Raw genomic sequence first — 27,075 nt, forward strand, 5'->3', positions numbered from 1 at the left:
TGTGTGAAGTCCTTAATTATGCTGGCTGCTTTGCCAAGGCAACGGGAAGTGTTGACAGAGTCAATGAATGGGAGGTTGGTTTGCATGATGGATTGAACTACATTCACGACCTTTTGTAGTTCCTTGCGGTCTTGGGCAGAGCAGGAGCCATACCAAGCTGTAATACAACCAGAAAGAATGCTTTCTATGGTGCATCTGTAAAAGTTGGTGATAGTCACAGCTGACATGCCAAATTTCCTTCGTCTTCTGAGAAAGTAGAGGCGTTGGTGGGCTTTCTTAACTGTAGTGTCGGCATGGGGGGGGGGAGGACCAGGACAGATTGTTGGTGATCTGGACACCTAAAAACCTGGAGCGCTCGACCCTTTCTACTGCATCCCCATTGTGGGAGGAAAATGGTGCACCCGGAGGAAACCCACGCAGACACGGGGAGAGCCCGCAGACAGCGACCCAAGCTGGGAAACAAACCCGGATCTCTGGCACTGTGAGGCAGCAGTGCTCACCACCCTCCTGTGCATCTAAGCTGGGACACTGGTTTGATCACATATTGCTTCCTCTGTCTGTCGTTACAGCCTTCATCTTGAATTCCCATGCACCCCAACACAGTTAGATATGCAAGTGATCTGCTACAACAACTGCAGTCATCAAGAAGGCTGCTCACTACCATGCTCTCAAACGCAATTTGGGACGGACAACAAATATTGGCCTTGCCAGCGGCACACACATCCTGTGAATGAATAATTTTCACCTTCAACATGCAATAATGTTCCTCACAGGAACATGAGATAACAAAAATGTAATTGAGTCAAAGATGATGATATTGGGATAGGTAACTAAAATCTTAATCAAAGAGGTTAAGTTTTAAGAGGTTAAGGTGGAGGGAGAGGTGGACAGACTATGGAAGGACAATTGAGGACCTAAAGATGTGGTGCAACTTACTGGATGCGATTCATCTATCATATTAAACAAATGATATATACATCCATATGATTTACACGCAATCCACTAGATGAAACTGGGATATTCTGGTGTCTTCAGTCAAGTTGCCAACAGGCTACCAGGATGAGCCAACTTTTATACACACTGGCAATCAACCGATATTACTTAATAAGGCACTTTCTTCACAAATAAACTAAAAAGTGCAAATTCTAATAAAAAGTAAAATCCTACAGATGCTGGAATTGCACAGCAGATCAGGCAGCATCTGTGGAGAGAGAAATAGAGTTAACAGTTTAAGTAGATTACCCCTTTGCCCACAGAGGCTGCCTGATTTGCTGAGCATTTTCTGCTTTTGTTTTAGTGCAAATTCTTAGCTGTAATTTTCAAGATTGTATCCCTAGTTGTTCATCTGAGCTGATTGTTTTTCTAACTAGAATTGTTCGAGGATATACCTCCTGTCTGTACGGTGTCAGAAATAGTCAGCGGGGCAAAGTGACTATTTGTATGTTGTAACTCTATAACTAACCTCACTAACATATGACACCTGTTTTTTTTCTACTTTGGTCTCTAGAACCTACAGCCCTGGTCAAGCAATAAATCTCAGAATAATGCACTGAAATAGTACTCAAGTACTGTAATGAGAGGTTGACACTATTATTCATTCCTCTCATTTTTGATTATGAATTGCTATGGTAGAGCGAATGCCTGGCAGAGAGCATGATCCAGAAGGTGAGATCGCAGGGCACTGGGGGTAGAGTACTGGATTGGAATGAGGATTGGCTGACTGACAGAAAGCAGAGGGTTGGGATAAATGGGTCCTTCTCTGGCTGGCAAAATGTAATTAGCAGGGTGCCACAGGGGTCAGTCCTCAGACCTCAACTGTTTACAATCTATATAAATGATCTGCAAGCAGGGACAGAATGTAACATAGCAAAGTTTGCGGATGATACTAAAATAGGTGGGAAAGCAGGCAGTGAAGAGGATATAAAGATTTTATAGATGGATATAGATAGACTACGAGAATGGGCCAAAATTTGGCAGATGGAGTTCAATGTGGATAAGTGTGAGGTTGTCCATTTTTGCAGAAAAAAATAGAAGGGCAAATTATTACCTAAATGGAAAGCAGATTCAAAATGCATCCAAGCAGAGATATCTGGGTGTCTATGTTCATAGTCACAGAAAGTCAGTATGTAGGTGCAGCGTGTAATAAGAAAGGCAACTGGGATGTTGGCATTTATTGCAAAGGGACTGGAGTGTAAAAGTAGAGAAGTGTTGTTGCAGTTGTATAGGGTGTTGGTGAGACCGCATCTGGAGTATTGTGTCCAGTTTTGGTCTCCTTATTTGAGGAAGGATGTGGCAGCATTGGAGCTCGCAAGCTGGATCCTAACAAAAAAAAAACTTGGACAGACCCAAATGGAGCAGTCTCTGTCATCAATTTTGACATTTTAAGAAGAGAGTCAAGTGCCTTCAAGGTAAGTGAGCACAGCACAAAGCCAATGTCTCCCCCCATCCATCCTTCCCTCCAACACTGAATTTATGTGCAGTATTTGCTACCAGTTATGTAAATAAAGTCTTGATCTAATGTCACATGAGACCACATGAGCCAATCCTCATTCCAATCCAGTACTCTACCCCCAGTGCCCTGCGATCTCACCTTCTGGATCATGCTCTCTGCCAGGCATCCACTCTACCATAGCAATTCATAATCAAAAATGAGAGGAGTGAATAATAGTGTCAACCTCTCATTACAGTACTTGAGTACTATTTCAGTGCATTATTCTGAGATTCATTGCTTGACCAGGGCTGTAGGTTCTAGAGACCAAAGTAGAAAAAAAACAGGTGTCATATGTAAGTGAGGTTAGTTATAGAGTTACAACATACAAATAGCCACTTTATCTATAGGTATGTCAGGAGTAAAAGAATGACTAGGGTAAGATTAGGGCCAGTCAAGGACAGGAGTGGGAAGTTGTGCGTGGAGTCTGAAGAGATAGGTGAGGCACTAAATTAATATTTTTCGTCGGTATTCACACTGGAGAGGGACAGTGTTGTTGAGGGGAGTACTGAGATGCAGGCTGTTGGACTGGATGGTATTGATGTTCATAAGGAGGAGGTGTTAGCAATTCTGGAAAGGGTAAAAATAGATAAGTACCCTGGGCCGATGGGATTTATCCTAGGATTCTCTGGGAGGCAAGAGAGGAGATTGCAGAGCCTTTGGCTTTGATCTTTGTGTCGTCATTGTCTACAGGAACAGTGCCAGAAGACTGGAGGATAGCAAATGTTGTCCCCTTGTTCAAGAAGGGGAGTAGGGACAACCCTGGTAATTATAGACTGGTGAGCCTTACTTCTGTTGTGGGCAAAGTATTGGAAAGGATTATAAGAGATAGGATTTATAATCACCTAGAAAGGAATAATTTGATTAGGGATAGTCAGCACGGTTTTGTGAAGGGTAGGTCGTGCCTCACAAACCTTATTGAGTTATTTGAGAAGGTGACCAAAGAGGCGGATGAGGGTAAAGCGGTTGATGTGGTGTATATGGATTTCAGCAAGGTTTGATAAGGTTCCCCATGGTAAGCTTTTGCAGAAAATACGGACACATGGGATTGAGAGTGATTTAGTGGTTTGGATCAGGAATTGGCTAGCTGTAAGAAAACAAAGGGTGGTGGTTGATGGGAAATATTCATCCTGGAGTTCAGTTACTAGTGGTGTACCGCAAGGATCTGTTTTGGGGCCACTGCTGTTTGTCATTTTTATAAATGACTTGGATGAGGGCGTGGAAGGATGGATTAGTAAATTTGCGGATGACACTAAAGTCGGTGGAGTTGTAGACAGTGCGGAGGGAAGTGGCAGGTTACAGAGGGACATAGATAAGCTGCAGAGCTGGGCTGAGAGGTGGCAAATGCGGAAAAGTGTGAGGTGATTCACTTTGGAAGGAGTAACAGGAATACAGAGTACTGGACTAATGGTAAGATACTTGGTAGTGTGGATGAACAGAGGGATCTGGGTGTCCATGTGCATAGATCCCCGAAAGTTGGCACCCAGGTTGATAGGGTTGTTAAGAAGGCGTACGGTGTGTTAGCTTTTATTGGTAGAGGGATTGAGTTTCGGAGCCAGGAGGTCATGCTGCAACTGTACAAAACTCTGGTGCGGCCGCATTTGGAGTATTGCGTACAGTTCTGGTCGCTGTATTATAGGAAAGATGTGGAAGTGTTGGAAAGGATGCAGAGGAGATTTACCAGGATGTTGCCTGGTGTGGTGGGAAAATCGTATGAGGAAAGGCTGAGGGGCTTGAGGTTGTTTTCGTTAGAGAGAAGAAGGTTAAGAGGTGACTTAATAGAGGCATACAAGATGATCAGAGGATTAGATAGGGTGGATAGTGAGAGCCTTTTTCCTCGGATGGTGTTGGCTAGCACGAGGGGACATAGCTTTAAATTGAGGGGTGAGAGATATAGGACAGATGTTAGAGGTAGGTTCTTTACTCAGAGAGTAGTAAGGGCGTGGAATGCCCTGCCTGCAGCAGTGGTGGAGTCGTCAACGTTGAGAGCGTTCAAGTGGTTATTGGATAAACATATGGATGATATTGGAATAGTGTAGATTAGAGGGGCTTTAGATTGGTACCACTGGTCGGCGCAACATCGAGGGCCGAAGGGCCTGTACTGAGCTGTAATGTTCTATGTTAACATAAGCTGTAAATTGGCCACTTTTTCTTTGCTGAACACTCATCTATTACAGCTACAGACTCCCTCTAGTGCAGAAGGAGGCCATTCAGCCCATCGAGTCTGCACTGACTCTCCAACTGAGCATCCCTTCTAGGCCCTATCCCTGTGGTCCTATGTATTTTCCCTGCGAATCCCCCTAAGGAGCAATTTAGCATGACAAATCAACTTAACCTGCATATCTTTGGACTGTGGAAGGAAACTGGAGCACCTGGAGGAAACCCAGAGAATCCAACCTTTTTAAAAAAATCTATGGTAGAGCAGGCTACCTAGTCAATTATTCACTCCACATAGAATTGTATAACCACGTCATCCCACAGAAACATATCTTTAGGTAGAGAATACATGGCAGCAATGGGAAGGTGTCAAGTTGAGATGATGAGAAAAGCAGGGTGTGCGAGCAGAGGCCCTAAAACACAATAACCTGAGTGGAATTAAAAAAGAGGCTTTGAGGCTTGTTCTACCATAACTCATGCTTGTGCACCACACTTCTTTCTGTGGAACTATGACCATATCAGTAAGAATCAATGTTGTACTAAAATTAATGAGATTAAAATCAATTTTTGTAAGAATTTTTAATTTCACACTCCACAACTATCTGAATTTATACATGAAGTACTTTTGTTCTGTTTATGTTATAAAGTTTATGCTGGATAATTATAAACATCCACCCAGACTCAAATAGATTTTTCCCATTTGCAATACTTGTATCATATTTTGTTCTATATTCAAGTATAATCAGGCAAAAATACATTGCAAATACACATGACAGATACTGACAGACTTGTTTTTAATATTTTATAATTCACAATGATCTATGAGCTAACGCGCCTTAATAAAGCAATTCTCAGAAAACAACTTTGCTCTTCAATAGGTCCAAACGAAGGGAGCCAAGTTCCTTCCTTGGTCTTCATTTAAAAAAATTAAATGTACAACAAGAAAATTTAACTATTCTTCAGAACTAGTGCAAGAAAGAAAGAACTTGAACTTATATTGTGCTTTTCATGATCTTGGGATATCGCCAAGTTCTTTACATCCAATGAAGCTCTTTACATCAAATGGGCGGCATGGTGGTTAGCACTGTTGACTCACAGCACAGTAAGAAGTCTCACAACACCAGGTTAAAGTCCAACAGGTTTATGTGGTAGCACAAGCCACAAGCTTTCAGAGCGCTGCTCCTTCATCAGGTGAGTGGGAGTTCTGTTCACAAACAGGGCATATAAAGACTCACCTGATGAAGGAGCACCGCTCTGAAAGCTTGTGGCTTGTGCGACCAAATAAACCTGTTGGACTTTAACCTGGTGTTGCGAGACTTCTTACTGTGCTTACCCCAGTCCAACGCCGGCATCTCCACATCTTGCCTCACAGCGCTAGGGACCCAGGTTCAATTCCGACCTCTGGTGACTGTCTGTGTGGAGTTTGCACGTTCTCCCCATGTCTGTGTGGGTTTCCTCCCTCAATCCAAAGATATGCGGGTTAGGTTGATTGGCCATGCTAAATTGCCCCTTAGTGTCAGGGGGAATAGTAGGGTAAATACGTGGAGTTACGGGGTAGGACCTGTGTGGAATTGTTGTCAATGCAGACTCGATGGGCCGGAAGGCCCCCTTCTGTACTGTAGGGATTCTATGAAGAGGTTATTGTTATAATGTAGGAAATGTGGCAGCCAATTTAAGCGCAAATGTAAGATCGCACTAACAGCAATGAGATAATGACTGGACAATCTATTTCAATGATGTCGATGGAAGGAAAAATGTTAGTAAGAAGTCTAACAACACCAGGTTAAAGTCCAACAGGTCTCAAATGAACTCCCACCCACCTGACGAAGGGACAGCCTGTTCCGAAAGCTAGTGGCTTTTGCTACCAAATAAACCTGTTGGACTTTAACCTGGTGTTGTTAGACTTCTTACTGTGTTTACCCCAGTCCAACGCCGGCATCTCCACATCAGGAAAAATGTTAGTGAGGACACAGAACAGAAGTCCTCTGCTCTTCAAAGTACAGCTTCAAAATCCACATGGGAGGAGGCCTTGGAGTTCCCATCATTGACATGTGGTGTCAAAGAAACATTCACTCAGTACTGGACTGGAAGTGTTAATCTGATTTATGCGCTCATGTCCCTAGAATAGGGCATGAACCCACTATCTTCTGGATCAGAGGCGAGAGTGCTATCCATTGAGTCTTAGCTACAATCTTAATACACGGTAAAAATAATCGGTGTCCATCAATTCTTCTCCCAGTTTGTCAGTGGGGTACAATTCTACTGATGCAGGCTGCCCCCCCATATTGTCAAGATATTTGACCATGTAGGTATCCAGGTTTGGTCCCACCTTTGCCAGACATCCGCATATGTCCGCTTTCGAAGAGGGGTCCTGGAAAGCAATCAGGAGGAGTGACACAGGCTAAATCCTCTCTCCAAAGCCTGGCATCATTTTAATCGAAATTTGCCGGGTAAGGAACATTCAGACCTTCAGCGACCAGTCTTTTAACCCTGCCCTTTATGACACCCCATTGATTTTACCAGTTTTTATTCAAAATAGAATTGCAAACAGTCAGAGCTAGGCAGGTCATTGAAATAGTCAGATGGAGAACTTGGAAAATTTGGCATTTCAGACAGACACACATGCTCCTTTAAAAGTTATGGGTGAGATCTAAAAGCTGAAACAGAGTCAGAAAATTAGACAAATTCCCTTCACACTGCTTTGGTAACCATGCTGCCTCAACAGCTCAACAAGGGAGGGTGGAAGAATGAAATGACAGTCGCTGCTGTAATTCCTATCACAAGGTTTCTGCTGCAAAGTGAGCATGTGCGGGTGTTAGCCAGGAACAGGATTGCCGTCAAAGAAGGCTTGCATTTATATAGTGCCCTTTCAGGACATCTCGCAGCACTTTACAACAAAGCACAGAGTACTGAAGAAACAAAGCAACGGTTTTGTGCCTAGCGTAGAAAAGTCCCATAAACATGGGTGGCACAGTGGTTAGCACTGCTGCCTCACACACCAGGTACCAGAGTTCAATTCCGCCCTCGGGTGACTGTGTAGAGTTTGCACATTTTCTCTGTGTCTGTGTGGGTTTCCTCCGGATGTTCCGGTTTCCTCCCACAGTCCAAAGATCTGCAGGTTAGGTTGATTGGTCATGCTAAATGTCCCAAGATATTTAGGTTAGGGGAATTAGTGTGGTAAATGTGTGGGGTTATGGAGATAGGGCTCTGTTGGAGAGTTGGTGCGGACCCGGTGGGCCAAATGGCAACAGCAATCAGATCTGTTTAGTTATGTTAGTTAAAGAAGAAACATCAGCCAGGTCTCAGGGGGAAACACTCTGGATTTTCTTCTAAACTGTGTCATGGAAGGATCTTTTACATCCACCTGGGAGAGCATTTGGGGCAATGGTTGAATGCCTCATCTGAAAGAGAGCACCTGCAACTTTACAGCCCTCCTCCATCTCTGCTGCAAGTGTCAGCCTAGATGTTTGTGCACCAGTCTCTATAGCAGAACGTGAACCCATCACAGCCTGACTACAAGGCAAGGGCGCTACCCATAGAGCTACAACTCAGCTGTGGTGACACCCACAGTTGGGTGACCTTTCGACATTTACTGGCATTTCGCTGATGTGGCCACTTAATGAACAAAGGATTGCTGGCACCCAAATATGTAACCTGGCATACATCAATGCCTTAAGAAAGAATAAAAACTGGGAGAACAATGAAATTAATTGTTTCAGAAAATTACAGAAGTGTAAACCTTGAACCACATGCACTCTTGCAGTTCACTGCACTCTCACAAATACCACTCATTTCAACAAATTGCAATTCTGTAAATGAAGTTGATCCAAAGCAGGGTCGGGATAAGTGTGTGAAACATCAATGCAATTCCACATCCATCTAGAAGTTAACTGCCCAGCATTGGGCCAAACATGGGCAATTGGGACTCGCTGGGGGGCACCAGGGTTGGCATGGACCGGTTGGGCTGTTTCCGTGCTATATTGCTCAATGATTCTACTGCCTCACCTGCCACGGAATCGGAGCGGGCGAGGGGTGGGCAATGGGAATGTCCGTTGACCTCGCGTGGGAATTTCTGGTCTCACTCAAACGAGGCTGTAAAATCCCACCCTATAACTCATTGGGGTTTCTGTGCATTGAGGTACAAGGGAGTCTTTAACCAGGGGTAGTCTTGCTGCCAGAGAGTCCTCCAAGGGCCACCTGGTGCCTAATCAAGAGAGCCTCTTCCCCTCCCCAAGCCTGCAAGGAGGCCATCAGCTTTCACAGGGCATAGGGCCTTCTTGCCACTGGGTAGAATAGCAGCAGCAATGGGAATGAGGCTCCTCAAATGGCTATCTGAGCACCTCAATTGGCCTTTGGTCCCTGCCCCTGACTTAAGCAAGAGGCGAACTGGACTCAACTCCCTGCTTTCCTTCCTGATTCCACACTGCCCACCTGTTTGCCTGCTCCTGGGGAGTGGGGGGGAACTAAATTCCACCAAATGTTTTCCCTTGTGTCTTGAAAACCTCTCGTGTATCACTCACCATCGCCTTCTGCTTGTTCCCTACCATCACCCTCAGGAGACTGTAGGCATGGGATCTTTGCTGGTTTGCACTCATCTTCAATCTCAGTGTCTTCTGGCTTGTTTCTTTTTTCCATTATACCAGCAGTCTTAACACAATGTGGCAAGCAAGAGCCTAGAAGAAAATTGTGTGGGTGGGATTGGAAAAATGTACAGATCACTTAATAAAAATACTTGTAAGTACTGTACGGTCTTAAAAAGGCCAACTTAAGCAGTTATTTTTATACATAGTGAAATTATTTTGTTCATTCCCAAGGTTCTTTGAACAGTTAAGCAGTTCTTATAGAACCATAAGCCAGAACTTTACGGCTCCAAGGGATGGGATGGCAGGAGTGGGAAGAATTGTAAGTTACAAGCGATGGCAGCATGCCCACCACTGTTGGGATCTTACTTGCAGCAGGGAGGTCAGTCCAAAGTGCCCAGACTGTCTGGTGAAACCTAGTCAGCTGGTGGACAGATTGGGAGGCTGCCTCCCTCTTGGATCCCCTTTACCCTTTGGAGGGCCTCCTCCCCAAGATAATCGAATCATAGAAACCCTACAGTGCAGAAACAGGCCATTCGGCCCATCGAGTCTGCACTGACCACAATCCCACCCAGGCCTTACCCCCATGTCCCTACACATTTACCTGCTAATCCCTCTGACCTACACATCTCAGGACACTAAGGGGCAATTTTAGCATGGCCAATCAACCCAACCCGCACATCCCTGGACTGTGGGAGGAAACCGGAGCACCCGGAGGAAACCCACGCAGACACGAGGAGAACACGCAAACTCCACACAGACAGCGACCCAAGCCGGGAACCGAATCCAGGTCCCCGGAGCTGTGAAGCAGCAGCGCCAACCACTGTGCCGCCCCAGAGTTCTGGATGCTGCAGGGAATTGTCCATCGGAGGTTTGACATTCTGGGGTTGAGTGTGGAGTGCTGGGTGTTTCCCCAAATCAATACCCATCCTTCCCTGATTTTGATGTTTGAATCCCTCTGATCAGATTTCCGTGCCTGCCATACCACAGAAACAACTCTTACCAAAGTTACAAGTGATATTCTAAGTGACTGGAACAAAGGTAAATAACCCTCTTCATCATTTGACATGGTTGACCCACCTCCTCCAACACCTCTCACTGTCACCCAGCTGGGTGGGACTGCTCTCACATGGTTCCATTCATAGCTATCTAATCACAGCCAGAGAATCACTTGCAATGGTTTCTCTTCCTGTTCCCACATCATTACTTGTAGCGTCTGTCCCCTACCATCTAGCATTGGTCCTCCTCCTATTTCTCATCTAACCGCTCTCCCTTTGTGACATCATCCAAAAGCACAGACTATGTTTTCACATGTACACTAATGCCACCCAGCTCTACCTCTCCAATTTTGCTAAATTTCCTGATTGCATTGAAGAGAGTACAGCACAGGTTTACATGAATGGTTCCAGGGATGAGAAAGTTACAAGGGTAGATTGGATAGATTGACAGTTCTCCTTGGAGAGAAGATGGCCAAGAAAATATTTGAGAGAAACATTCAAGGTTGTGAGGGGCCTGGACAGAGTATATATATAGATATAGAACAGTACAGCACAGTACAGGCCCTTCGGCCCTCGATGTTGTGCCGAGCTTTGTCCAAAACCAAGATCAAGCTATCCCACTCCATATCATTCTGGTGTGCTCCATGTGCCTATCCAATAACCGCTTGAAAGTTCCTAAAGTGTCTGACTCCACTATCACAGCAGGCAGTCCATTCCACACCCCAACCACTCTCTGGGTAAAGAACATGCCTCGGACATCCCTCCTATATCTCCCTCCATGAACCTTATAGTTAAGCCCCCTAGTAACAGCTACATCCACCCGAGGAAATAGTCTCTGAACGTCCACTCTATCTATCCCCCTCATCATCTTATAAACCTCTATTAAGTCACCTCTCATCCTCCTCTGCTCTAAAGAGAAAAGCCCTAGCTCCCTCAACCTTTCCTCATAAGACCTACCCTCCAAACCAGACAGCATCCTGGTAAATCTCCTTTGCACTCTCTCCAATACTTCCACATCCTTCTTATAGTGAGGTGACCAGAACTGCACACAATATTCCAAATGTGGTCTCACCAAGGTCCTGTACAGTTGCAGCATAACCCCATGGCTCTTAAACTCAAACCCCCTGTTAATAAACGCTAACACACTCCTTTGTCGGTACACAGTGGACAGGGAGAAACTGTTCCTGCTCGTAAAAGGATCAAGTACGAATCACATTTGCAACAGAAGCAAATGCGATGCAAGAAAAAACCTTTTCACAAAGTGAGTGGTTTGGGTCTGCAATGTTCTGCCTGTAAATGTGGAGCAGGCAGGTTTAATTGAGGCATTCAAGAAGGAATTAGAAGATTACTTGAATAGAAACAATGTGATAAAGGGGAATTACACTAAGCCATGATGCTCATTTGGAGAGCCAGTGCACTCACAATGGGCCAAATGGCTTCCTTCTGTGCTGTAACAATTCTGTGATTAGGGAAGACAGGCCTTGGTATTTGGTTTCCTCTTAAAACTCTAATTTCATTCCCTGTCCACCGATTCATTGGGCGGAATTTTACGGGCACGCCCTCCCGAGGCTCATACGAACTTGCCCGAAGCCAATGGAGAACGCTGTTCATAGAATCATAGAAACCCTACAGTACAGAAAGAGGCCATTCGGCCCATCGAGTCTGCACCGACCACAATCCCACCCAGGCCCTACCCCCATATCCCTACATATTTTATCCACTAATCCCTCTAATCTATGCATCCCAGGATACTAAGGGGCAATTTTAGCATGGCCAATCAACCTAACCCGCACATCTTTGGACTGTGGGAGGAAACCGGAGCACCCGGAGGAAACCCACGCAGACACGAGGAGAATGTGCAAACTCCACACAGACAGTGACCCAAGCCGGGAATCGAACCCAGGTTCCTGGAGCTGTGAAGCAGCAGTGCTAACCACTGTGCTACCGTGCCGCCCACTGTGCTACCGTGTTCTGCGAGCCTCACCCAACCCCCCCGGAATCGGGTGTGCCGGTTTCTGATGACAGATTGAGACCAAGTCAGTCTGTGCACAACCTTGCTGCCATATTGGAATTTTTAAAAAGCAACTCTGGCGGAAGCCACTGACAACATACGGCCCAGAATTCCAATGGCTACTAAAGCAGGTTTGCCCCACGCAGGTCTCAGCGATAGGACCCAAGCTTGCATTCGCTGAATCCAGCCTAGAGTCTGTGCTTGACCCAACTCTGGCAACAAATGACTGAGGAGGTAGTTTCACAAAAGTCTGAGGTCACGTACCAACCGACAAAGGACAGCTTCTTCCCCGGTGCCATCAGACTTTTGAATGGACCAACCTCACATGAAGTTGATCTTTCTCTGCACCCTAGCTATGACTGTAACACTCTCTCCTTTCCTTCTCTATGAATGGTATGTTTTGTCTGTATAGCGCGCAAGAAACAATACTTTTCACTGTATACTAATACATAGAACATAGAACATAGAACAGTACAGCACAGAACAGGCCCTTCGGCCCACGATGTTGTGCCGAGCTTTATCTGAAACCAAGATCAAGCTATCCCACTCCCTATCATCCTGATGTGCTCCATGTGCCTATCCAATAACCGCTTAAATGTTCCTAAAGTGTCTGACTCCACTATCACTGCAGGCAGTCCATTCCACACCCCAACCACTCTCTGCGTAAAGAACCTACCTCTGATATCCTTCCTATATCTCCCACCATGAACCCTATAGTTATGCCCCCTTGTAATAGCTCCATCCACCCGAGGAAATAGTCTTTGAACGTTCACTCTATCTATCCCCTTCATCATTTTATAAACCGCTATTAAGTCTCCCCTCAGCCTCCTCCGCTCCAGAGAGAACAGCCCTAGCTCCCTCAACCTTTCCTCATAAGACCTACCCTCCAAACCAGGCAGCATCCATGTGACAATAATAATAAGTCAAATCATTTGGGGATGGCACAACATGGAATACAAGTGCAGTATAAAAGCGAGTTTTAAGGAAACTCTGAAGAAGTCATTCGGAATTGAATATTTAACTCTGTTTCTCTCGCCACACATGCTGCCAGACCTGTTGAGGTTTTCCATCATTTTCTGTTATTTAAGGAGTATACCTTGGATTCCTTGAGTGACTTCCTTAAAAAAAAGTATTTTGAGTTGGTTGAAATAGATAGTGTAAATGCATGCTCCTAAAACATCTACATTTTAATCTCAGAGAAAGGGTTGTGTGCAGGCTTGTAATTTTTCCTGGTATTAGGATTCCAATCAGAACTCGCCTGCATAAATGTGGTGCTGCCCAGCTGAGAACAATACTCCAGCTAGTGGTTTCAAGAGGATTAGCTGCAAAACATGCTGATAATCTTCCTGCTAAATATGCCTTAATCTTCCCAGAAAAGAAATTGTACAACAAGCCTTCATTGGTTTTTCCGGTTAAGGAAAATTCTCTGGCTGTAAGGTTGAGCAATTCACCCACTCGCTAGTTCTTTTCGAAAAATGGTTACAATGTGCATGAGAGCTTAGCAAGCCAACTTATCCTTAGATAAACGCAAAATACTGCGGATGCTGGTATCTGAAACAGAAAAATGCTGGAAAATCTCAGCAGGTCTGACAGCAGCTGTGGAGAGAGAGTAGAGCCAACGTTTCGAGTCCAGATGATCCTTCGTCAGACTTCCTTTTCCCCATGGATCCTATTTGGGGAGGGGAAGGGGGGGGGGGGATGTTTGCCTCTGTGGAGGATGGGCGGGAGGGGGATGTTTTCCTGTGACATATGCATATGTCTGCATGTAGGAGATGTGTTTGCTAGGGTTGCCAACTGTGACTAAATGTACTCCTGGAAGTTTAATCACCACATGACTTGCGCCACCCCCATCCCCCCCTCACCCCCCAACCTCCATGCTCCAGCCATTAATCTGGATCCTTGTGACACACTGCCTTCCGAATCCAAGTGGGAAGAATAAAGGGTGCAATTCTCAATTGGATGATCTGTTAGCCAAATGGCGACCAGCATGGAATGTAGATGAAAATAATAATAATGAAGAATATCACAAACAAATAAATACCAGAGCTTTATCTTGAAGACAGGAGTGTCTGTGAAAGGTACATATAGATGGGGGCCACTTCATATTAAAAATAATAACGCTGGTATCGGCATCTAATAGTGCAGTAGCGCACCATATTGGCGTACAGAGGAACAGTTATCCAAGATAAGTGATACATCAAGATATGCAAAGCCTTTCAATTGTGCAATTTAACTAAACTTTTTAGGTAGTAATTACAACTTACAAATTCTTTCAGGATCAGACAGCTTTGGATAAATCTGCTTCATGCGCTCAATGTTCAGTCGACTTGCCTCAATATGATTAATCATTGGTTTGGGGTAATGAATGCCAACAATGCAGTTTGCTGCCTTCTGAACTTCGATGGGAGCGTTCCATGGCTCATAGATATACTTTGTGGGATATCCTTGTAGCACTGGTAGGTATCGCCTGAACAAGGGACGAAACAGACAAAGGGGTGAATTTACAAGGTTTCGGATTCCCCTCCCCCACTTCATTTTAGAGGGGAATCCTGGAAGGGTTATACCTGGGCAGGGGAATATTAAGGAGTGACCAACCCCCTGCCCACCTTCAGCCTGTGCTGGTGGGAATTAATTACCCACTGAAGGGCCTCAATTGGCCTACTTTGGGGAGAGGGGTTGGGCAGGGGTGAGCGAGCAGACAGTAGCCAAACTGTTGCTGAATTTAGTAAGCTCTCATGCCTTCATACTGCCTGTGGGTGAGTATAAAATCCAATCCTTGGTCAAATCAAATCAAATACCCTGAGGACCCCATCCATAACCATCTCCATTGAAGCCCAAAGATAAAAGACAAGAGAAGAAATTCAACTTGCACCCAAAAAAAGATGGTAAGTCATTGGAACATCTTCCCTGGTGGCCAGAGAAGCCACAACTAGGGGGTCATATACCCAGGATAAGGGGTTGGTCCTTTTGGGATGAGGAGAAATATCTTGATACACCAATGTTGTGAAGGAATTCTCTGCTGCAGAGGGCTGTGGATGCAGCAGAGTTTTCCCCAGTGTCCTGGCAAATAGCTCAAACAGCACACAAAAAAAACCAAAAGGTTATCTGCTCATTATCTGGGTGCTGTTTGTGGGCATTTGCTGTGCAAAAGTTGGCTGCCACATTTCCTTCATTACAATAGTGTGTACACTTAAAAAGTACTTAATGGAGTTTGAGATGTCCAATGGTCATGGAAAGAGCTATATAAATGAAAGTCTTTCTTTTCTCATGCCCATTACAGCTCACTGGATGAACCCCAGGCTTAAAGCAAGCCATACAAGAATCATAGAATCCCTACAATACAGAAGGAGGCCATTTGGCCCATTGAGTCTGCACCGACCACAATCCCACCCGGCCCTGTAACCCCACATATTTACCCTGCTAATCCCCCTGACACTAGGGTCAATTTAGCATGGCCAATCCACCTAACCCGCACATCTTTGAAGTGTGGGAGGAAACTGGAGCACCCGGTGGAAACCCATTCAGACATGGGGAAAAAGTACAAACTCCACACAGACAGTGACTCGAGGCCAGAATTAAACCCGGGTCCCTAGCGCTGTGAGGCAGCAGTGCTAACCACTGTGCTACCGTGCCACACAATATTTTAATTTCTCACAACCGCACCTGCTTTTTAACGGCACTTATTTTACTCCAAAGTAGATTGCTCTCTATGACATAGTTTAAAGTTATTTGGAGAGAGACAATATTAATGCTAGTCTCTTGCTTTCCCCTCCCTCCCTGAGCAGCCTTGCATTAGTTTCACGATTTCTCTCACAGCAACAATACAAACCTCACCTCACATAATCCCCACTTGGATCTGTCCTTCTCCCAACACCAACAGGGCAATAAAATTGAAAGAACTGTTGGAAGAACGCACTGCACGACAGCCACATCCAGCTGCCTGCATTTACACTGAAGTCAGCATCAAGAAGCATTTCGTCAAAAACCTACAGTCACAGATAAACAAGGATAAAGGTTTATTTGCTACAGCTAGATGCTTTAAAAAATTAATTCACGAGTGGGAGTTGCTGATAGACCGCCTTTTATTTCCCATCACTAATTTTCCTTGAGAGTTGGTTGTGAGTGTGTTCTTTATTAAAGCAAGTTAGGACATTTCAGAAGGCAGTTAAGGGTCTGGAATAGGCCAAACAGGGCAAGGATGGCAGATTCCCTTCCCCAAATAACAATGGTAAACTAGATAGGTTGTGACAACAATCTGGTAGTTTAGTGGTCATCATTAATGATGTTTGCATTTTATTCGATTATTTGAATTTAAATTGCCCAGCTAACACGGGCAAGATGCCCTATCGGAGAGTCGATGGGCCAAATGGCCTCCTTTTGCCCTGTAGGGATTCTATGATCTAGGAACTCCTGTTAGGGTGACCCAAGCCCCAAGGATTGAAAGGTGGAAACCAGACTAAAGGCGGTGCACCATCTCTAGAGGATCAGGCCAGTGACCTGGCCGCATAAAAAATGCTATTTGTCACGAAAACAACCCAGAGAGGAGGTCAGTCTGCTTCAGACCGGAAAACATCAACCGAAAACTATAGCTTACTGGATGTAAGATAGGACGATAATACAAGGAAGACAAATAACTTTCTCTGCAAAGACAGCAGTGAAAGAAATGGGCCTCTTCATGTGTCACTAGGCACAGCAGACCAATTACATAACTAACTACGACATTTTCAGGTTTGAGCTTCCGAAGCTCTGAACCAAAGGGGAAACAACAAACACAATCCCAATAACACATACAGGTGCTAAATGCAGATAGATTCTCCCTTTAGTCAGGGATTTATTACATACCGCTGTTACAATATTGAAGGGATGGTGAGAAGGTTAATGTTTCTTTACACAATAATTTGGCCACAACAAGAGTATTGCGCCCAGTTCTGGTCACCACAATTTGGGAAGGATCTGAGTGTCCTCGAGAATGGTGCAGGGGAGATTTACCAGAATGATTTGGGGGAATTTAGCTACAGGGTCAGGTTGAGAATCTGGGGTTGTTCTCCTTGGACCAAGAGGAGATTGAGGGGAGATTTGTTGCAAGGTTATGACAGGTTTGGATAAGGTAGAGAAAGAAAAGCTATTTCCATTAGTTGATCATAGAAGGGCTAAGGAATACAAATTTAACAGACATAAAGTTAAGGTTTTGGGTAGAAGATGTAGGTGTGATGAGAGGAAGGACGTTTTATAAAAATAATCAATAGTGATAACCGGAGCCTGTTGCCTACAAGAGTGGTTTAGGTGGAGGTGATCAATGGTTTCCAAACACAAGGCTATGCAGATAGAACAGGAAATGGGACTGTTTGGATTTCTCTACACAGAGAGCCAGCATAGATTTGATGGGCTGAATGCCTTCATTCTGTGCCATAGTGACTGTTATCATTCGAGGAGCACTGTTACCTGATGTGGTAGAATTAACCAGAGGCAGGGCATGTCACACTGGAACAGTCTCCTGTACCTCCTTAAATTTGAGCCCATTGTAATGTCTGTAAAAGCCAGGGAACAAGTCACTTACCCATTCTCTCAACCAAAGAGTGGTGCAGTAAGGAAATTTACTAATGTTAAGACAGCAAGGCATGGTTTTAGGCCAATTATTTTAAACAGTGTCATAGGAGCAATTACAAATTCCATATTTAAGTTTTTATCAACTCATCACTGTTCTTAAGCGTCAGAAGTGTAGAGACAACCTGCAACCAGAAATTTACAAGCACCTTCCAACATGCAAAATATTCTTCACCAAGCATCAGTTAAATTCAGACTGACCAAGCTCCTGTTTACCAACATCAATGACACCTTCCTTGGTGGGATTTTACACATCCCCGCCCCGCCAGCAGGGGGCTCATAGGATCCAGAAGGCAGTTAAGGGTCTGGAGCAAGACCTGTCTGTTGCCTACTTGCCCTCCCCTGACCCAACTGAAACATTATGTGGGAACACGTGGAGATATGCGGAGGCTTTAAATGACTAATTAGTGACCACATCCCACTCCTGCTCCTATGTTCTATGTTACCTGCGGCGGGGGAAGGGACGGGATGGCTGAAGGAACCAGGTGGGGTAACCCAGCAGCTTTTGCAGATCTCCTGTGCCCAGAGGCACCACTGCTTCAAAGACGTTACTTCTCCCTTGGCCCACCTTGCCTGGCACCCCCACCTTCCCTCGCCAGGGCCTGCCGTCTGGCCCCAGTGGTACTCCAAACTCACCTCAAGTCCAGGTTGCCCTTCATCAGGACTGCCTGTGGTCCCAACAATGGCCACAGCTCCACACTGGCATTGATGGGCCTACAGAGACATCAGCCATCTGTTTGCTGGCAGCTCTTTAAGGCAAGACTTCCACGCGAGATAGGTGTGCCCAGCATTAAATTGCTGAGGTGTCAGTATAGCGATCGCCATTGACTTTTTCCAATCAGGACATCAAGGTATCCCATAAAATCCTGCCCCATGTCTCAAAAGGACAATCTGGCTTAAATCCATTGCCATCAGGGAAGGTTCTGATCAGAGTGAAGCTAACCACTGCAACCATGTCTGCTTGAATTTGGGACATCCCACAGCCTGAGCAATGCTGAATTTAATAAACGACTGTAACAATGCCCCATTAGTTTGCAGCTTATTTGAACACTTCCACTCAGAGCTGCAACACTTGGGCAAAGTATTTCACTCTAGTTGGATGTAATGAATGGAAATGCAGCTTATAAAGGATTTACAGACGTGTTACAGTGTTGCTGAATGAGGGGGAAACCTGAACACGATTGGATAAAACAACAGTATTTTAAAAAGTGTACGTGCAGAGTGGGAAAATCTCCGACCATCTGAGCAAAAGTTGTGTTTTAATTACTGCCCCTTCCACTGCATTTCCCTAGATCCACACCAACTCACGTCTAATTTCTCAGCTCATTTTGTCTGGGCAATAAAACCTCCCAATTTGAAACAAGCCACATTTTGGAAAAGAAAAAAAGCAGCATTAACGGGAAAAGTACACACACCCTACTTTTCTTGATGTACCATATTCTGCAAAACAATCTTCATGTTTCATTAACAAGAATGAAACACAAACGCTGCAAAACATTCTCACGTGAGCAATTCTCTGTGGTTTTGGGGGGGAATAAAGGTCACATTCAGGGCGTTAACATCTTTGGCTAGCCTCATCACTTAAGTGCATTTAACAAATTAAAATTCTCCCAAAGAAGGAGCAAAAGATTAAAAGGAGGGAATGAAATTTGAGAAGTCAAATTTGTTGAAAAACAAAGATTATTTAATCTAAGTGCAGTTTAGTAGAATTAATCTGATCAGTACATACAATGTCCTAGGAATTTTGAAGCTTGCCACTGAATCATAATAGTGCGGCAAAAAGCCATTTGGCCCATCGAGGCTGCATTGTCTCTCTCCAAGAGCAATTCGGGTGGTCCCACTACCCTCCCGCCCTCACCCCAGAGCCCTGAAAATCTCTTCTCTGTAGGCGCTTATTGAATTTCCTTTTGAATGTCACAATAGAATCTGCCTCCACCACACTCTTAAAGCAACAAATTCCAGACCCTAAGCATTCACTGCGTAAGAATATTTTCCTCACACCACATTTGCTTTGCTTTACTATCAATTTAAATCAGTGTCCTCTGGCTCCCAGCCCATCTTCAAAACGGAACAGTTTTTTTAACTAGCTATACTTGCCTCGACCCATGATCATTTTAAGCATCTATATCAAATCTTCTCTCAGCCTTCTTGGGTGGGAAAATCCCGCCTGAGGTCAACGGACCTTTCAATTTTCCGCCCCTCGCCTGCTCAGATTCCCATGGCAGGCGGGGCGGCAGAATTCCAGCATTCATCTATAAAGGAAAACAACTGAAGTTTCTACTCTTGTCACTGAAGTCTTTCATTCATGGAGCCAGTCTCAAATCTTTTCTGCACCTTCTCTAAAACCTTCACAGCCTTCCTACAGTACAGCAAATTTGAAGAACTAAAGACTGGTAAGTGACTTGGGCCAGGTGCTGAAAGAGGAAATTTGAGAGGCATTGCTCATTGTCATGACTTTGACTCAAGAGACCAGATTGTTACCATGGAGCCAAGGACTCAAAGACTACAGAAGATGTGCAAACTTTCCAGTCAAGCCAGCGGAGTTTAATTGGGATCATTTAAAAACAGTTGGAAACTGTGGGAGAGCTAAAGATTGGTGCAACAGCCCAAATAGTCACTTCTCATTTGTTCTATAAAGAAAGTTTCAGTTTATTTTTTGGAAATGGGGGTGGGGGGAGACACATGAAGCTAGGCAAATTAAAGGCAACACCAATAACTTGCATAACGTGACATCATTGACACAGTAAACATATCTCACAGCTCTTTAAAGGTATGTTGGTTAGGAGCCACATAAGGAGTGGGCGGGTACCAAGAGAAAGGCTTTAAGGAATTTCTTAAGGGGAAGAGAAAGGAAGAGAGGTTAAGGAAGTTGAATTCTGGCGCTCATGGCTAAGGTAGCTGACAGCATGGCTACCAGCAGTGATGCAAATAAAATCAGGGACCTGTAAAAGGCTGGAACTGGAGGAGTGCGCAGAGATCGCGGAGGGCTGGAGGAAGTTACAGAGAAGGGAGGACGTGACCATGAATGGATCTGAACAGGAAGATGGAAATCTTAAAAACAAGGCATACTTAAATCAAGATGTAAACATCCATTCATCGTTAACTCTTGTGAGATCCCTCACCTTCATGCCTTCCTCCCAGCTAATCCAGAGGTCGCCTCTGGTAAGGAAACAAGCTACGGCTCGCCTGGCCAGTTGGTGAATCCAACCCTCTTGCCGTAACTGTTTCATAATTGCATCAATCCAAGGGAATCCTGTTTGTCCATGTGCCCACTTGGCGAGGGCTTGTTGGTTCTCGTCCCAAGGAATCTGCATGCAAATAGGATTCCCTTCCAGTCTGTCAAAATTCGGGTTATTTGTTGCTGCAGTGTAGAAGAATTCCCGCCACAGCAGCTTCCCATACAGAGAAAGAGGTGGATTGCTGTGCTTTTTTACCTAAAACAAATTGAATTCATATTTTGTGAGATGATCAGTAATATAGATCGTAAATAGAATGTTACTTATAGACTACAACATACTTCTGTGGGCTTTCAGTGGTGACATTAGTAATGAGTCAACGTATATGTTCAAGGTTAAGAATTACACCAAATTATAGCTATTCTCAAACATCCCCAGGTTCCTCATGTACAAAAAATGGACATGTCCACATTTCTAACTATACTAGACTGAAATCTGGTGTGGATTTGTGTCGGGATTGGATGATCTCTGCTCGATGGTAGTATTCCTGGGATGAAATGTATCCCGGGCTGTTGAATGAGGCAAGGGAGGAAATAGCAGGGGTGCTGGCAATAATTTTCAAATCCTCTCTGGCCACAGGAGGGGTGCTGGAAGACAACCAATGTGGCACCACTAACCAAGAAGGGAAGAAGGGATAAACCAGGAAACTACAGGCCAATCAGTCTAAGCTAAGTTTGCAGGGAAAACACAGAGTTCTTTATTTTATAACAATAAGTTTCTGCCTGTTTCTGAAAGAAGCAAGAGGAGTTTTCCTGTCTCACTCTCTGGAGGCTGCTGTTTGGGGCTGTCAGAAGACAGGTGTCTCTCTCTACAAGTGTTTAAAAACTCTAGGACTGTTAACAAGTAAAAACATGCAAGCCTGTGTTATTTGCTAACTGCTTTGGAAGAGGAGTTTCAGTCTGTAAAAGGAATATTGCTTAAATTGGAACTAACAGAGATAGGTTAGCAGTTAAGAATTGTAACTTGACAAAGTATTTTAATGGATAAAAGTTAAGCTAATTCATTCGTTAGTAGTTAAACTGTATTGTTACATATTTAAATATATTGAAAAACCAGGATTCTCCCGGCAGACTGGCCACCCAAGGAATAGTGCAACATTAAAATGGAAAACAGGTAAACAACTTCTCTCACATAAAAAGCATCAAAAACATAACATTTTAAAAACTTTCATGAAGTGAGTATTACTGGCAATGCCAGCATTTGTTGCCCATCCCTATTTATCCTTGGGTAGATGATGGTGCGCTGCCTTCTTGAATCGCTGCAATCCATCAGATGTAGGTACATCCACAATGGTTTTCCGGAGGGAATTCAAGGAATTTAACCTGGTAACGGTGAAGGAATGGCAATATCGTTCCAAGTCAGGATGGTGTGTGGTTTGGAGGGGAACTTCCAGGTGGGATCTTCCCATGCACCTACTGTCCTTCCAGGTGGTAGAGGTCGCAGGTTTTAAAAAGTGCTGTTGAAGAAGACTTGGTGAGTTATTGCAGTGCATCCTGTGTATGCTGCACACTGCTGCCACTGTGTGCCAGTGGTGAAGGGAGAGAACGTTTAAGGTGGGGATGGAGTGCAGAGTAAGTGGGCGGCTTTGTTTGAATAGTGTCAAGTTTTGAACATTGTTGGAGCCATAGTCATGCAGATAAACAGGGATTATTCCAGCACCTTCTTGACTGGTGCCTGTAGATGGTGGACAAGCATTATTAACTATATAACTCAGGAGGGGAGCCATTTGCCACTGAATACCCCACCTCTGACGAGCTCTTGTAAGAGTTTTAACAACACCAGGTTAAAGTCCAACAGGTTTATTTGGTAGCAAATACAATTAGCTTTCGGAGCGCTGCTCCTTCGTCAGATGGAGTGGAAATCTGCTCTCAAACAGGGCACAGAGACACAAAATCAAGTTACAGAATACTGATTAGAATGCAAATCTCTACAGCCAACCAGGTCTTAAAGATACAGACAACGTGAGTGGAGGGAGCATTAAGCACAGGTTAAAGAGATGTGTATTGTCTCCAGACAGGACAGCCAGCAAGTCCAGGAGGCAAGCTGTGGGGGTTACTGATAGTGTGACATAAACCCAAGATCCTGGTTTAGGCCGTCCTCATGTGTGCGGAACTTGGCTATCAGTTTCTGCTCAGCGACTCTGCGCTGTTGTGTGTCGTGAAGGCCGCCTTGGAGAACGCTTACCCGAAGATCAGAGGCTGAATGCCCGTGACCGCTGAAGTGCTCCCCCACAGGAAGAAAACAGTCTTGCCTGGTGATTGTCGAGTGGTGTTCATTCATCCGTTGTCGTAGCGTCTGCATGGTTTCCCCAATGTACCATGCCTCGGGACATCATTTCCTGCAGCGTATCAGGTAGACAACGTTGGCCGAGTTGCAAGAGTAGGTACCATGTACCTGGTAGATGGTGTTCTCACGTGAGATGATGGCATCCGTGTCGATAATCCGGCACGTCTTGCAGAGGTTGCTGTGGCAGGGTTGTGTGGTGTCGTGGTCACTGTTCTCCTGAAGGCTGGGTAGTTTGCTGCGGACAATGGTCCGTTTGAGGTTGTGCGGCTGTTTGAAGGCAAGAAGTGGGGGTGTGGGGATGGCCTTGGCAAGATGTTCGTCTTCATCAATGACATGTTGAAGGCTCCGGAGGAGATGCCGTAGCTTCTCCGCTCCGGGGAAGTACTGGACGACGAAGGGTACTCTGTCCACCGTGTTTGTCTTCTGAGGAGATCGGTACGGTTTTTCGCTGTGGCGCGTCGGAACTGTCGATCGATGAGTCGAGCGCCATATCCTGTTCTTATGAGGGCATCTTTCAGCGTCTGGAGGTGTCTGTTGCGATCCTCCTCATCCGAGCAGATCCTGTGTATACGGAGGGCTTGTCCGTAGGGGATGGCTTCTTTAACGTGTTTAGGGTGGAAGCTGGAGAAGTGGAGCATCATGAGGTTATCCGTGGGCTTGCGGTACAGTGAGGTACTGAGGTGACCGTCCTTAATGGAGATGCGTGTGTCCAAGAATGCAACCGATTCCGGAGAGTAGTCCATGGTGAGTCTGATGGTGGGATGGAACTTGTTGATGTCATCATATAGTTGTTCCAGTGATTGTTCACCATGACTCCGAAGGAAGAAAATGTCATCGATGTATCTAGTGTATAGCATCGGTTGAAGGTCCTGTGCAGTGAAGAAGTCTTGTTCGAACCTGTGCATGAAGATGTTGGCATATTGAGGTGCGAATTTGGTCCCCATGGCTGTTCTGTGTAGACACAGTTCTTGTAGACACAGTATTTATATAGCTGCTTCAGATAAGTTTCTGGTCAATGTTAACTCCCAAGATGTTGATGCTGGGAGATTCAAGGGTGCCAATGAACATCAAGGGAAGATGGTTAGATTGTCTCTCATTAGGTATGATTTTTTTAAAGCATATCTTCACACCCACACACTGTGTTACCCTTTGGGGAATAGTGGGGGAAGTGGTGAAAAGATTCCAGGGCTGGTTAACAGCCCATTGAACCGTGCCCATTGAAAGTGCAAAGGGACCTGGGAGTCCTAGTCCAGGATTCTCTAAAGGTAAACTTGCAGGTTGAGTCCGTAATTAAGAAAGCAAATGTAATGTTGTCATTTATCTCAAGAGGCTTGGAATACAAAAGCAGGGATGTACTTCTGAGGCTTTATAAAGCACTGGTTAGGCCCCATTTGGAGTACTGTGAGCAATTTTGGGCCCCACACCTCAGGAAGGACATACTGGCACCGGAGCGGGTCCAGCGGAGATTCACACGGATGATCCCAGGAATGGTAGGCCTGACATACGATGAACGTCTGAGGATCGTGGGATTATATTCATTGGAGTTTAGGAGGTTGAGGGGAGATCTGATAGAAACTTACAAGATAATGAACGGCTTAGATAGGATGGACGTAGGGAAGTTGTTTCCATTAACAGGGGAGACTAGGACGCGGGGGCACAGCCTTAGAATAAAAGGGAGTCACTTTAGAACAGAGATGAGGAGAAATTTCTTCAGCCAGAGAGTGGTGGGTCTGTGGAATTCATTGCCACAGAGGGCTGTGGAGGCCGAGACGTTGAGCATCTTCAAGACAGAAATTGATAAATTCTTGATTTCTCGAGGAATTAAGGGCTATGGGGAGAGAGCGGGTAAATGGAGTTGAAATCAACCGTGATTGAATGGTGGAGTGGACTCGATGGGCCGAATGGCCTTACTTCCGCTCCTATGTCTTATGGTCTTATGGTCTTATGGTTATGAACACTCCTTCCATGGTCAGCAAGTCCTGGAGTTGAACCTGAACCTGGAACTTCTGGTCCAGAGGTAGAAGCAGTAACCACTGTGCCACATGAGTGCACCAATGCAACATCCATAGCAATGCACAACAAAATATGTCAATTCACAGAAGCATCAAAATATAGGGTGGAACTTTACAAGAAAAATTCTAAGTGTCCAGCTAGTGTGAAAATGGGAGAGTTGCAGATCCGTTTTTTGGGCCAGTTTTTACTCCCAATCTTATGCACATGAAGCAATGGGCCAGACTGTTTCTTGCTATTAGAGGCAGTGGGCAGGGCTAAACTTGCCAGCCAGCTTCTTCAACCAGCAGAGGGAGCTATTGCGCATGTGCAGACCTCTGTGGCTGCACATGTGCAATTCTAACTGCAGAGGCCTGATAAGAGAGTGGGAGAGAGAGCTGCGAGGCCTGTGCTGTTGCAGCCAGCCTCAACCTCACACCCTTCGGGCCCCACCCTTGGCATTGCCTAGTGGGCAAGGCCAAGATGCCAGGCTGGCACTGCCCAAGGGGCACCACCCCACTTGCCCTCCCCAGAGGACCTCAGTGGCCTCCAGTTCTACTGGCAACGGCAACACGACTGTCCCCAATTCATGGGAAGCAGGTGTTTTCCGCACTGGAGAGAACGACTCCTAGTGAGGCCACAAAGGCAAATGGGCCCAGACGATTGAGCGCCAGGCTCACGAAACAGATGGAAATTACTTTTTACATAAATTGAAATAATTTATTCAGCCTCTTGCCAGAAATTGAGAGGCTGACAGTGCTGGAAATCCAGTTCCGGTAAGATCGTGAGAGCCGAGAAATCGGGCACGATGCTGATTTCTTGTCTCTCGTATGATCTTACCGGCTCACTCCGCCCATCGATGGGCGGGGCAAACCAGTAAAATGGCGGCCATACATTTGAATCAGGGGCAGTAGCTCCCTCATCCTTACCATTCTATAAAGCTGTAGTAATGTATGATAAAACGTTCGACACGATAAGCACCCAAACCGCAGGTACGGACTCAATCCTGTTGGACTTGACAGCAAGGAGCCTGCATTTAATTTAGACTTTCCATAGTTGGCAACTGAAGCCTGTAAGCACAAAGAAAGAACATGTTTTGAAGAAAACATCGTTCAGCTGTCATTTTGACTGTTCAATATAAGATGACCAATAACAATTCTAAATGGCTTCCATTAGAGAAAACTTAGAAGAAATGAGGACATGCATCATGAGGAATGGGAACTGTAGCATGATTAAGAAAGTTTGTGTGCAGATCTGTTTGAGACATTGTCATTCCGCATTAGCATATATATTAAACAGCCCTTTGATAAACACAGGTTTTTTTTGTTGAAAGCTACCAAAGACCTTCCAACCAAGATCCCATTTTAGCAATCCACTGGCCAAGACTAACGGTGTGGGGATGTGGGTTCACCAGTGCAGCTGGTGGAATTTAAATTCAATTAATAAATTGGAACAGAAAGCTCATCACGATAATAGCAACCATAAAATGATCATCGATCGTTAAAAATCCATCCAATATCCTCAGGGAAGGAAGTCTGCCATCCCTACCCTACGTGTGACTCTACACCCACAGTGGTTCACTCTGAACTGTCCTCTGAAACAGCAGAACAATTCATGAATAATTAGGGATGGGCAACAAATGTTGGCCTTTCCAGCAATGGTCAAATCCCATTAAAGAAAAATAAATTCCCCCTGGTTATTGCCTTTGCCAAGGGAAATAGTGTTA

General features: G+C 45.0%; 2 protein-coding genes across 2 annotated transcripts in view; both read right to left on the reverse strand.

The window, feature by feature from the left end:
* The window catches only part of cstf3 (cleavage stimulation factor, 3' pre-RNA, subunit 3), a 146,907-nt gene that overhangs the window by 107,135 nt on the left and 12,697 nt on the right, over positions 1-27,075 (reverse strand). The window contains exons 6-10 of the mRNA XM_078220953.1: positions 26,279-26,419; positions 20,961-21,272; positions 16,069-16,220; positions 14,499-14,701; positions 9,166-9,318 (exon numbers count right to left, since the gene is read on the reverse strand). Of these exons, the coding sequence (XP_078077079.1) occupies positions 9,166-9,240 (75 nt within the window). The 5' untranslated portion in view covers positions 9,241-9,318; positions 14,499-14,701; positions 16,069-16,220; positions 20,961-21,272; positions 26,279-26,419. The remainder of the gene's footprint in view (positions 1-9,165; positions 9,319-14,498; positions 14,702-16,068; positions 16,221-20,960; positions 21,273-26,278; positions 26,420-27,075) is intronic.
* Positions 14,488-27,075, reverse strand: part of LOC144499282 (cryptochrome-2-like) — a 40,260-nt gene continuing 27,672 nt past the window's right edge. The window contains exons 7-10 of the mRNA XM_078221396.1: positions 26,279-26,419; positions 21,018-21,272; positions 16,069-16,220; positions 14,488-14,701 (exon numbers count right to left, since the gene is read on the reverse strand). Coding sequence (XP_078077522.1) covers positions 14,488-14,701; positions 16,069-16,220; positions 21,018-21,272; positions 26,279-26,419 — 762 coding nt within the window. The remainder of the gene's footprint in view (positions 14,702-16,068; positions 16,221-21,017; positions 21,273-26,278; positions 26,420-27,075) is intronic.

This window comes from Mustelus asterias, chromosome 9 (genome assembly GCF_964213995.1).
Source record: "Mustelus asterias chromosome 9, sMusAst1.hap1.1, whole genome shotgun sequence".
NCBI lineage: Eukaryota > Metazoa > Chordata > Chondrichthyes > Carcharhiniformes > Triakidae > Mustelus > Mustelus asterias.